Source organism: Podarcis muralis, chromosome Z, assembly GCF_964188315.1.
Source record: "Podarcis muralis chromosome Z, rPodMur119.hap1.1, whole genome shotgun sequence".
Taxonomy (NCBI): domain Eukaryota; kingdom Metazoa; phylum Chordata; class Lepidosauria; order Squamata; family Lacertidae; genus Podarcis; species Podarcis muralis.
Window position 1 is genome coordinate 21,485,478 of NC_135673.1, and position 13,337 is coordinate 21,498,814.

General features: G+C 42.3%; 1 protein-coding gene across 3 annotated transcripts in view; it reads right to left on the reverse strand.

Moving 5' to 3' along the window:
* The window catches only part of ATP7A (ATPase copper transporting alpha), a 46,538-nt gene that overhangs the window by 16,528 nt on the left and 16,673 nt on the right, over positions 1-13,337 (reverse strand). For all 3 annotated transcript variants that reach the window (XM_028714790.2, XM_028714789.2, XM_077922624.1), the window contains exons 4-14: positions 11,873-12,610; positions 10,969-11,193; positions 9,914-10,077; positions 8,577-8,738; positions 6,281-6,357; positions 5,376-5,601; positions 3,696-3,929; positions 3,187-3,278; positions 2,730-2,857; positions 2,416-2,570; positions 1,592-1,726 (exon numbers count right to left, since the gene is read on the reverse strand). In XM_028714790.2, the coding sequence (XP_028570623.2) occupies positions 1,592-1,726; positions 2,416-2,570; positions 2,730-2,857; positions 3,187-3,278; positions 3,696-3,929; positions 5,376-5,601; positions 6,281-6,357; positions 8,577-8,738; positions 9,914-10,077; positions 10,969-11,193; positions 11,873-12,610 (2,336 nt within the window). The remainder of the gene's footprint in view (positions 1-1,591; positions 1,727-2,415; positions 2,571-2,729; positions 2,858-3,186; positions 3,279-3,695; positions 3,930-5,375; positions 5,602-6,280; positions 6,358-8,576; positions 8,739-9,913; positions 10,078-10,968; positions 11,194-11,872; positions 12,611-13,337) is intronic.

Consider the following 13,337-nt stretch of genomic DNA (forward strand, 5'->3'; position numbering starts at 1 on the left):
GGACTTGGGACCACTGAGCAACAGACCAGTTCTTTTTTTCTTTAGCCCAGGTAAGACGCTTCTGACATTGTTTCTTGTTCAGGAGCGGCTTGACAAGAGGAATACGACACTTGAAGCCCATCTCCAGGATCCATCTGTGTGTGGTGGCTCTTGATGAACTAACTCCAGCCTCAGCCCACTCCTTGTGAAAGTCCCCAACACATTTGAATGGTCTTTTCCTGACAATCCTCTCCAGGCTGCGGTCATCCCTGCTGTTTGTGCACCTTTTTCTTCCACACTTTCCCCTTCCGCATAACTTTCCATCAATGTGCTTCAAGACAGCACTTTGGGAACATCCAACTTCTTCTGCAATTACCGTTTGAGGCTTTTCCTCCTTATGGAGGGTCTCAATGATGGCTTTCTGCACAACTGTCAGGTCAGCAGCCTTCCCCGTGATTGTGCTTCCTACTGAACCCATTGCAGGTGTTATGGATTGAATAGCTACTGCACCTTTTCACAATATTCTAATTTTCTGAGATTGTTAATTTGGGGTTTTCATCAGCTGTACCCCATAACCATCACAATTATAACAAATAAAGGCTTGACATATCTCGCTTTGCATGTCATGAGTCTATCTCATATATTAGTTTCACCTTTTAAGTTGAATTACTGAAATAAATGAACTTTTCCACAATATTCTAATTTTTCGAGTTTCACCTATATTTCCAGGTTTCAAGGCTGGGCACTTTCGGTGGCTGGACCTCAACTTGGGAATTTGCTTCTGTGTTTCACTTGACACTTAACTAAGCATGAATCTGGGCGTACTTCCAAAAGCTACACAAGAAGCATTTGTTGAAATTGTATATTGAGCCAACTGGAGTGCTTGGGAAGAGGTAGACTATAAGTACAATTAAATAAAATTTCAAGGTTTAAAATTCTAAAAAGTTGTAATTGCCTCTGCAAACCTACATTTGCCCCTCAGTGCCCATATAAATCATGTAATTAAGTCCATTACCCTTTTTAAGGCTAGTAATTCCCGATCATGCCCTCATTAAAAACTGCATGTAAACAGATTGGTCAATTGATAAGCACATCAAGAATAACCGCAAATGTTCCCACCCTACTTCCATGCTTGAAGGGAAAGGGGGCTGCTTGTTTTCACTGGACATGCTTCCAAAAGCAGCACTGGGAGAGAGAAGTGTTCCTCTTTCCCAGGACTCCTCTTTGAGGCAACCCCATGCACTTCAGCAATAAGCAGAAGTGACCTCTCTCTCCATTGGCCAACATGAAGGGAGATCAATCCAGCTTGATTCAGGTGCACGAGAGCTCCCTACAAGAAACTCTTTCTACCTCACCCAACATGCTCAATTTGGCTGGGCTTTGGTGTCCTGGCTTCAAAGCACCGAATCCCCTGGCATCATTTGTGACATCTCCTGACTGACAGGTGGATGGCCCTGCAAGGCAGATCTTTACAAGGATCTGGTCTGCTGAGCCAATAAGATTCTCCAGCCCTGCATTACTTCAAAAGACAATGTAGGGAGTTGTCAACAACATTAAAGGGTTGAAACCTGGAAGTGAAATAAATCTTCCCAAAGAAGAATACCAGACTTACAATAAAATAGGTTTCCACAATTTCAAAATCGACAAATCCGATCACTATCCAGGCAAAAAGTGTAAGCACAGAAACACCAACAATAAATGGAACGAAGTAGCCACTAAGTTTGTCTGCAAACTGCTGAATTGGAGCCTAAAGCACAGGGAGAGAAAAAGAAAATAAATTCTAGCCATTTTCTCTGAGGCTTGAGGTTGTCTCAGAGATTGTCTATACCAGGGATGTCCAAAAGGTTGATCTACTGGTTGATCCCCGGGAGGTTTTGGTAGATTGCAGTTGATCTCTGGCTCCTCCATCCAGCTCCGCCCTCTAGATTGCTAGAATGGAAGAAGGAGCTCTTGCTGCGAGGCTGACTGTTTCATTAGCGATCTCCCCCCCCCTCTTTGACCTGAACCCCCCCAAAAGGGGTAGCTCACTGCCAGTTTTTAATTGTGTGAGTAGGTTGCAGTCTTTTGAAAGATGGCCACCCCTGGTCTACACATTTGCCTAAGTAGCAGGCAGTTTCCCATCACTGGCACCTTTGCACTTGTCTCTTTTTCTGCAGTCCTAACAATACATCTTTTTTGCAATGCTTTGCTTGAAAAGCTTCCAAATTACACAAAATGATTTGCTTTACAGTCTGCTTACCAACTGCCGTGATCAGAGAACGTGAGGCCTATAAGGATGGGAATTTTAAGTTGCCTCTCTGCTGAATACCAATTTGGTACACTAAGTAAGCATGTAATGACGTCAAATTTGATTCATAAATTTGCTATACTGAATCAAAGCTGAAGAAACAGGCTGAAAAACTTTACTTCCTTCCTACTATTGCTTATTGAAAGTACCTTGGATGTCTGTGCTTCTTCCACAAGTTTGACGATCTGGGAGAGAGTAGTGTCACATCCAACATGGGTTGCAGAGATCAGCAGTGATCCATTCTGGTTAATAGAGCCTGCAATGACTGTACTCCCGGGTTTTTTAGTCACAGGCATAGCTTCACCTGCATAAATTGATTTGCCAGCAAAACATTAAGAGACACAATTCTTTGCATTTCCCCCTCTCATCCCCTAGTCTTAATTTTCACTTTGTCTCTTTCCCTCCTACCCACACCATTAGTTACGTTTCAAGCCGCCGCTGAAATAAATATAACACAGCTTGCCTGTGATGAGTGATTCGTCCACCATAGAATGTCCCTCAATAACACGGCCGTCCACTGGAAACTTGCCTCCTGGAATCACTTTGACAATGTCACCCCGCTGAACCAGCTCAACATCAATTTGCTCTTCACTAAGAGGACACACAAAATTCCTTAGTCCTTATTTATCCACAATTGAAACAAAGCCTTAGCATGTGCAGCTGAATCTGTGCATATTCATGGTTTGACCTTAAGCCTTGCCACATCTTTCTCTCCCCCAAATACCAACAATTTAGACTGCAAGTTATTTAGGGTGAAGGATTATCTTCTGCTTCTATTTCTCTACAAAATGCCATATATATTGATGGGGCCATACAAAAATAAAGAGCACAGGGGGGAAATCAATGAGCACAACATACTGAAATGTATTCAGGCTGCCTTTCAAAACAAATTATTAAAAAACCACAGTAAAGCAAAATACCTCAAGAGGATGTTGTCTGGGCCTAAAGTAACAATAGTTGCTTCTGTTGCTTGTAGTGAAATCAGTTTTGCAAGGGCTTCTGATGTTTTACCCTATAAAAGCATAGAGCCACATATGTTAAATTCAAAGTACCACCTAAAAGATCATTGCAAGCAACAAAGTCGTATGCAGCACAAGCCATACTTCTAGCAAATAAATAAGTTCTAAGTAAGTTTACACAAAGCAGTCTTCTGTTATTCTCCTTGGGATGAAGATGGACTTAAGTGTGGGGGAAGCATGCATTCCGAAGTATTTGTCTTGAAAACAGTAAATGTATATTTAACACAAGTCTGCCACATACAGAATGGCATACCTGTATTCTCTCTTGGATTCCTACAAGCATCATGTAATTGACAAATAACTGAGCACTAAACTTTTAAGATAATCTTACAAAACTAGCAGCACCAAGTCTGAAAGTGCTTTAATAAATGCCGCCCTAAATATATGAGCATTTATATTTTTATATTTACCTTGGCCACGTGTTCCAGCCATCGCCCCAATGCAATGAATACAAAGAGCATGGGTGGTGTGTCAAAGAAAGTCACAGGGTTGACTTTTGCCCTCTCAACCATTGCAACCAAAAGAATAACAAAGGAGTAGGCAAACGCAATGGTGGTTGCCAAAACGATCAGCACATCCATATTGGCAGTCTTATGCTTCAGTGCTTTGTAAGCTTGGATGTAGAAATACCAGCCACCAAATAACTGCAAGCACAGCAAAATTCACAATTACATTTTGCACATAAACACACTATTGATAACTATATAAGGACTGGAGATCTGTGAACTGTCATTCTCCTCCTGGGTTCAATTAATTCTCCCTGGTAGGGTGGCTAAGCAAACAGGCAGCAGACTGCCTAGAAAAATCTGATGGACGCTCAGCTTTAATAGAGAGGCATTGTTGAAGTGTGGAAGTTATTCTTGCATTTTGTTCCATCCTAATAAAACTTAAAAGGAACAAGCATTAATATTTCAGATTTTTGTCTAGAGGGGTAGCAATACAGTAAAAGTAACTACAGGGCCTAATGTGCTTTCAGCTAATAAGAACACAAGAAGATCCTGCTGGGTCAGGCCAATGGTCTATCTAGTCCAGCATCCTATTCTCACAGTGACCAACCAGATGCTTGAGGGAAACCAGCATGCAGAAACTGAGCAAAAGGGCCCTCTTCCCTCATGTGGCTTCCAGCAACTGGTGTCCAGAAGCACTGCTGCCTCCAAATGTGGAAGGAAGAGCAAAGCCTTTCTGGTTAGTAACCATCAATAGCCCTCTCATCCATGAATTTCTCTAACCCTCTTCTAAAAGCATCTACCGTATTTTTCACTCCATAAGACACACTTTTTTCCTCCTAAAACGTATGGGGAAATGTCTGTGCGTCTTATGAAGCGAATGCCGCGGAGGAGGGATGGACAGGAGCCATGGCTCCCCTTCCTTCCCTCCTCCATGGCTAGCTTTAAAGCAAACAAAGGGAGAGCCGCTTTACAGTGAGGCAGGAGGAGGGACAGACGGCAGCCCCTTCCGCAGCTCCTGTCCCGGCGTCTTCTCCTCTTCTTTTTGCTCCGGTTCCAGCGTTACCTCTGAGGCGAGGCAAGGCAGCTGCCCGCCACAGGCACGCACAAATGTGAGCTCTTCCTCCCTTCCTTCCCTCCCTCTTCCAACTTGAATAATATATGGGGGGGGAGGCCAGGTAAGCCCCACCTCACATACCGTAATTCAGCCTTTCTCAACCTGTGGGTCCCCAGATGTTGTTGAACTACAATACCCATCACCCCTAGGTTTATTAAATAGTTTAGTACAACATTTGATTCAGAATATTTTTTTCTTGTTTTCCTCCTCTAAAACCTAGGTGCGTCTTATGGTCAGGTGCATCTTATAGAGCGAAAAATACGGCAGCTCGGTGGCCATCACTGCATCTTGTGGGAACAGCATACCCCAAGGGATAATATGATGGGGGCTGGATCTAAAATGGGCAGGGCATCCCCTTTTCTTCCCTTATCTCTGTGCCATTCCCCACTCCCAAGCACGCTCAAGAAATTAGGCCAAGGGTTGGCAGCAAGTTTGTCCACCTGCTTTATTCCATATGGTTCATTCAAAGGAATCTTGGCATGAAATTTAAATACTATCACACTAGCATTTGATTTATTTCTACTTGCCTGCACAGGGACACACAACAGAAAGGAGAGCAAATTCATAACAGACAAGCCGGGAAGGATCTGGCGCTCTAAGAACATTGATGAATGATATGCTTCCATTTCTTCTTTGGTCATGTTTGCAACCTTGTGCATGGATGACATCTGGCTGTCTATAACCATCATGTAAATCATCAGTCCCATTACAGGAATGCAGAAAATTAGGCTTACAAGGAAGGATCGTTTCCATCTTAATAAATAAGAGAACAAGATAATAGTGAAGAAATCATAACAACATTGAAAGGAAAGTGTTTGACTATGGAGAAAAAATCATGCATCTAGCACCTTGAGCATGACAGGAAGCATTTAGTAGGGTGTATGATTCACTTTAATGGAAGGTCTCCCCCAGCCCATCAATGTAAGTTGCAGGTGCAGCAGGAGCCTATGGTTTAAAGACCTCTAGCCCAGGATCCTGATCCAGACTGGCCCTCATGCTGGCAGTCCACTGGGAAAAGAAGAACCAAAGGGAATCTCTTTGCTCAATGCAAATTGCAATTAGGCTGTGTGTACTTTATTGGCTTTAAAGAACATGCGAAGTGCATTTCCACCGTTCAAAGACTTTTGGGCATTGTAGTTTAATCCTCACAGAATTACAATTCCTTTAACTAAATACAGGGCCCTGAATTCATTAAGGGGGAAATGTGCTTTAAAGGTACAGTGTGTACACAGCCAGAGTGAATGAAAGAGAATATTCATGAATCGTGGAATGATAGGAACATGCAGCCCATTGAAATGCTTCTGAGGAAATAGAACTCTTTGGAAGAAAAAGATTCCCCACCCCTGCTTTATAACAGAACTGCATTCTGGATTCTCACAGAAGGAATCAAACATCTTGAATGGGATTGGAGCACGAATAAAAGAATACTCACTGCCTTATCTCCTGTTTGTGATCTAAGTGACTAGCAGATCTATCTTTCTTCACGAGCACAGCATTAAATCCTAAATTCTAAAAAAAAAAAGGGGGGGAGAGATTTATTGTAGTGTACAAATGTTGCAGACAGTTTTGAAAGCTAGGGAAAAACACATTCAGAGCGCAAGAAAGCAGATACCTCCCACAAATCTGTTTCAAAATGTTAGAGGAGTTTTAACTGTATTTCAGTAAATGATGCAAACATATGACTCAAACACATCATGCTTCCTGAGGACACCATGCAGTTGTCTGGATATCTGCATATCACCTGTGCATATACTGCTAATAATTAACACCTTAAAAACATGGTGCTGTACAATATGCAACATAAAACAATGTACACCTACCTACAGGAAGGTTTTGGCCAATCTAAACCACAGATGGGGATCCTCTAGTCTGCAGGCCAAACTTGACCTGCCAGTCATCTCCCTTTGGCCTGCAATCCTGTATGGAGAGGCCATACTCACCTCCCCCATACCAGACATCATATATGACATCAGTTGTGAGGTAGGTAAGGGCAGAGCTTCAAAGGAACCATCAGGATCTTAAAGTGGGCTCTCACATGTTCCTTTGCTTGAGTGAGGCATGCTCCCAATGGCCCATCAGATGAAGGAGGGAGTAGTAGTTCCAGTCACTGGAAACTGCTTCTCTCTCTAAGCCTCCCTGCACAGCTAATTTCTACCCCTGATATCCTAGGAGAAAAGGAGCCAAGCGGGATGGTTTGCAAATCTTCCCATGTTTTTCCTTTCAACTTGCAACATCAGGATTGGAGACCAGTGGGGAGGCTCACAAACAGGCTGAGGTGATTTTCTCTCATTCCCATTCACCTGTCCCACCGCCCCCTGTGTGGGAAGCAATGGAAAGAAGCCTGCATTTTAAAGTTATCTTCTTCTCTGGCTTCACACAGCAGCAGCAAGAGGGGGAATATTTTAAAATGCAGGCTTCTCTCTTGTGTGTTCTTGAGCAGCTGCTGGTGCTCCAGAACCCTGCAAGGGATGCTCATAGGTGGGCAAGACAACCCAATAGTCAATCACAGTGTCATTATATGACATCCTGTGATTGACCAGAAAATGAGGCCCCCAACTGTCAGATTGGCCCATGAGGCCAATCTCGATAAGAATGTGGCCTGTGGAACAAAAAATGTTCCCTGCCCATTATCAAAGCAGACAAACATGAGGAAATAAAGGTGGAAGCACGAAGAAAGGCAAGCAACTGAAAAAGGTAAGAGTTAGGGGAGCGAGACAGGGACAGAGACAAAGTCTCCAAGATTACAATTGTCTTTATACTGTTTTTGGAGGACAGGGGCGGGCGGGTGTGGGGGATTCCCTGGTCCTGAATGGCGTAACTGTGCCCCTGAAGGACCAGGTGTGCAGCCTGGGAGTCATTTTGGTCCATGGAGGCGCAGGTTAACTCTGTGTCCAGGGCGGCTGTCTACCAGCTCCACCTGGTACACAGGCTAAGACCCTACCTGCCCGCGGACTGTCTCGACCGAGTGGTGCATGCTCTAGTTATCTCCCGATTGGACTATTGCAATGCGCTCTACATGGGGCTACCTTTGAAGGTGACCCGGAAACTGCAATTAATCCAGAATGCAGCAGCTAGACTGGTGACTGGGACTGGCTGCCAGGACCACATAACCCGGGTCCTGAGAGATCTGCACTGGCTCCCAGTACGTTTCCGAGCACAATTCAAAGTGTTGGTGCTGACCTTTAAAGCCCTAAACGGCCTCGGTCCTGTACACCTGAAGGAGCCCCCATTGTTCTGCCCGGCCACTGAGGTCCAGTGCCGAGGGCCTTCTGGCAGTTCCCTCATTGCGAGAAGTGAGGATACAGGGAACCAGACAGAGGGCCTTCCCGGTAATGTCGCCCACCCTGTGGAACACCCTCCCTTCAGATGTGAAGGAAATAAACAGCTATCCTATCTTTAAAAGGCATCTGAAGGCAGCCCTGTTCAGGGAAGTTTTATTATTTAATGCTTTACTGTTTTTAACATTTGATTGGGAGCCGCCCAGGGTGGCTGGGGAAACTCAGCCAGATGGGCGGGGTATAAATTATTATTATTATTATTATTATTATTATTATTATTATTACTACTACTACTATTACTACTACTACTACTACTACTACTACTACTGGTATCTTTACTATCCACAATGGGACCAACAATCTTCAGCAGCAAAATATGTTCCACTAACACGGTAGTATTTATATGTGAAAAATGAACCAGCAAATTGCTGCATTCACAAGACTACTTACCTCTATAATCCGTATAATATCTCTTGGGCCAACTATCTCAGGATCATACTTAATATGTGCTTTATTTGTTGCAAGTGCTACAGAGCTGTACAGAATCCCTTTTGTTTTCATAAGTGTGGATTCTATTTTATGAACACATGAGGCACATGTCATTCCCCTCACCTGTTAAAAGAAAAGTTTATTGTTTGCAGAATATTCTTTCTTCAGAGATAATTTTGCATACATCATAAATAATTAAGTTGATAAGTAATTCCAATCGGAAGATGGCACTGTTCCCAGTCAATGACCCAAAATTGCACTAACTTTATTTTATTGATTCTGTAGCACAACTGTTTCGCAGTGTTATTTTAATTTGCATAGTACACCAAGTATTTCAGAAGGAAGGCAGAATACTTTTTTATAAACAGATGAACCTTAAAGTTGTAAATATTTTTTTATTTTACTTTTTATCTTTTATAAACCACTTCAAGGGTTTTTACAATCAAGCAGTGTATAAATGTTGTGAAATAAATAAATAAATAAATAAATAAATAAATAAATAAAGTATAAATGTAAACCTAGCTGGCCAGCAGTTGCTTAATTGTATTATGAATCAGACACACCAAAAAAAAAAACTTGAGCTGCCAAGACAGAGGGCTCCTTCACACTTACCTCTACCCCCACGCTTTCAAGGCACATATCTGCACTTTAAAGCTTCATGTCCAAGACCATTCCACCACCACCACCACTTTCCCTAGGAAAACCCGCTCCTTAGCACTGACTTGGAACAAATGGCAACTTGGGTTTTCTGTGGGTTGCCTTTTGCTCCAATTCTGCAGTCTGGAGTGGGTTTTCATGGAGAAAGTGCCAACAACAACAACAACACTCTGACACAGAGCTTTAAAGGATGGACTTGGCCTAGAAATGTGGCACAAATGGGCATGAGCTCAAGACTTCACCTCTCTTAATTTCGCCCCTTCCCCCTTTCTATACTGAAAACTTGATTAAATGTTTGTTGCCCTAACACAAGCTGGCATGGAGGCTGAGTTTAAATTTTAAGAATTAGCTTCACTCCACCCCTGCTACAGTCCTGACAAAAATTGTTTCATAAAAACACCAAGTGTCTCTAGCTAATTGCTGGAGCTTGCCAGGTAGTAATCTCTCTGACATACACTCTCTCACACATGCAAAGGATGAGGAGGTGGGGGAGATAAATTACTCTAAATGCTTTTGGAATCATAGTTACTTACACACAATCTGTAGAGGAATTTTCTTTAATTAACCCTGTTTGTATGAAAAGCTCACTAGGTAAAATGGCTGAGTGTTAAGTGGCATTGATTATTAAATTATTTGCTTACGACAAGTTCCAGGGTGCCATCTCCTTCATCATAGTTCTCCAGAACTGTAGCTCCAAAACCCAGGTCCCTAATCAATTCCGCTACAGCTGATGGCTGGATGATGGAAGGATTATACCTCACTTCTGCCTTCCCAGCCATTAGAGCAACAAGAACAGAGTGTATTCCTAGAGACACAAGGTCACACAAAGGAACATTACATAAAGAAATTAGGAGTGTAATATACAATGGGTTGATCTTGCTCAGCCTTCCGCAATCAGGTAGTCTTCAAATGTTATGGACCGCCACTCCATTAATGTCTGTGAATAAGTTGGCTACTTTAGCTGTTGCAAATAATGCCTATTATGTTCCAGTATTTCTGTTCTTGCCTAATCTGTATAGAGGTATATGGCATAACTCAGCCTTCCCTAATGCGTGCTCCCCAGATGTTTTGGATTACAACTCCCAGTTATTAAGATTCTTTCTGTGATAGTTTTACTGTTTTTTATTATTATGCTCTGTAAATTATGTTTTTAATGTTGTACACCGCCATGGGATCTTCAGATAAAGTGTGGCATATAAACTGAATGTATTATAATAATAAACCCCTGCAATGAAGGGGAAAGCTACACAGCCATTGTGCTGCTGTGACAGCAGTGCCTTTGGATCCTCTTTCAGATCTTTTCTGAAAGGCAGCCACTAAAATACACTATCCTATTTCTTGGCCGCTAGCCTTTAAGAGTTCAGAGAGGGAACCAAAACTGATAGCTGGCAGTGAAGCATTATGGATTCCACCTTCTATTTTCTGCCACAAGAGACACAGAGAAGACTGGAAGATTGTTACGTCTTATGATAATGAATGGCAAATGCTACTAGCTCTTCTCCTGGCACTCACTCCCACAACGTATCACTCCATTCCTTCATCCCTGCTAAAGATGCAAGCCTCATAATTTAAATTGTATAATCAGAATCCCTGAAGGGCCTACATATATGCGTCACCTGAGCTTTAAAAGGTCAGTTTAAGCATCACTAAAATGGTGTCAGGAAACTTAAAACCATTTTACTAATGTATATCTCACCATCTTCTCTCTTCAGATTCCTTTCAATGTTCGCCACACAGGAAGCACATGTCATGCCAGTGACTTGAATGTAGCACTTGGAAGGTGCATTTGCATCCAGGTTATTGTGGATGGGGGAGAGGTTGGAGTGAGCTTCCATTTTGAAGTGTTTATTATCCTGAGATTCTGCCAGCCTTTCCTGTGAGGGCTGAGTTATTAGCACCAAAGGTTCTGTACTTGTGGGACCTGGGAACAGAAAAGAATAATTTTAATGTGTTTGAACAACTGCTGCAACTATGTTAGTCCCAGGGGCATTTGATGCATTCATTTCACATCTGGAGGAGCCAAAAATATCAGCTCTCTCAGTCTACCTTATTTCTAGCTGAGCCCAGAAGATACCTTTGAATTTGAGAAGTAGAAAATAGCAAATCCCATGCTTCCTAATTGGAAAATTACCCTCAGGATATCCTTTCCAGTTAAACAGAAACCATAAGGCATCTCTTCTCTTTAGGAGGCATGCTTGCTTTATGTCGAAACATAAAGGCTAGCAACCACTCACAACACTACAGATATTCTAAGATAATAAGCATGAACACGAAACAATTGTTTGAAGCACATGCTTGTACAGCATACATGTAGAAAGCAAGCATGTAGAGCTGGAGGAGGGGCATCTTCCCAGATCTTTGAAGAGATCAGCAACACTCAATCAGATACACCATTCCATGTGGCATCTTACAGACCTATTCATTTCAGTGGGGCTATGCAGAACAACATATTGTTGGAATTACACAACAGGGCAGACCTGCCCATCTCCAAATCAGCTGCCTTTAATGACACCCAATATTTCCTTTCCTGTTCCAGAGAAAGCTACCTTTCAAAATAGCAGCTGGATTTGCTCTATAAGTATAATTTAAAGAGCTATCACCTGTTAAGGATGCATCAAAACCCATATCCTCAATGCCATTCCTTAAGTCATCTGGAGAGGTCTGCATGGGGTCATATTCTATAGTCCCATTATGGTTCAGAAGAGACACATGTATTGCCTTCACTCCTGGCTTCTGGGAAATTACTCTCTCAATTGTCTGTACACAAGAATTGCAGGTCATTCCTTCTATATTTATTACGGTAATGCATGTCAAGGGATGGTGCATGGTGCTGTTGACAGCTCTTGGAGATTTCAGCGGAGATTTAGGTGTGTTCAGAAGTGCAGCATTTTCATGTCCGTCAAAAAGGCTGACCTTAAAAGTCTCTGGGGATACTGCTTCTATGGCTCTTCTCAGTGCACTTATGCTGATTAGGCTGGGATTGTACTTTACAATGGCAGTTTTTTCCTCTAAAGAAACCGCTATACTAGTTACTGCAGGGAGTGCTGATATGCTGCTTTGAATATTGAAGACACATGAATTGCAGTGCATGCCATCAACTCGGAATGTTATGGTCTTCAAACATTGTGTGTACTCTGGAGATTCTTGCGGAGCTTTTTCTGAGCATTTGGTTTGTGTGTTCTTCAGCCGCTCTACATCAATAGCACCAAGTTTGAGGGGCTTAGGCTGCTTCTTTATCGATGCCATGAAACCGGCAGCTTCTATTTGGTTTTTTATTTCCTCCGATGTGATGAGATGAGGCTGATAAACCACCACAGCTTCCTGATTGTCCAGGGAGACTAGAAGATAAATGGTGAATTGTTAGTATGTTTCCCTAATGGTGTTTCACCTAAAATCCTGGTTTCCTCCTCCACGTTAGCAGGCCAATCCAACCTCTTGCCCACCTCTGAAAGGTCTGCTGCCACTGGCAAGCCAGGTGGGGAAAGGCTGCAAAATCAGAGACATACCAGTGCATAATACAGTGTGCAACACAGACGGGTCACATGCATGCAATGGTGGGGTTTAGCTTTCAAAGTGGGAGGAGCACTGTCCCTATGGGAATGTGATAAACTGTGTCAAGCAATTGGGGAAGGAGTTCTGCCACCCTCAAATGAGCCTCTGTCTACTAACATAGCTTTGTCTTCTTTTACTATTAACACCACTCATTCTACAGCACACAATTGCACCACAACAGAAAATGGAAATTGAATATACTGAACCGGGTGTGAATTAAAGGATATGTAACAAGAAAAGAATTATGGAATATTATTTTAACATGAGATCACAGTGGAAAGACTTTAAAGAAAAAGCACAGCTGAAATTTATTACTAATAAAAATAATTCTTGGACTTTTCAAGGGGAAAGGAAATGAATGATTTTGAGAGAGTTGGACTTAAGAGAAATATTAACAGAAAGTGGAGAAGATGGATATTCCCATGAACGTATTAAATAACTTTTTGAAATGAAACTGACAGATGGAAAATCAGAGTACTTTTTATCTCTCTTTATTGCTTCTTTTCTCTTTCT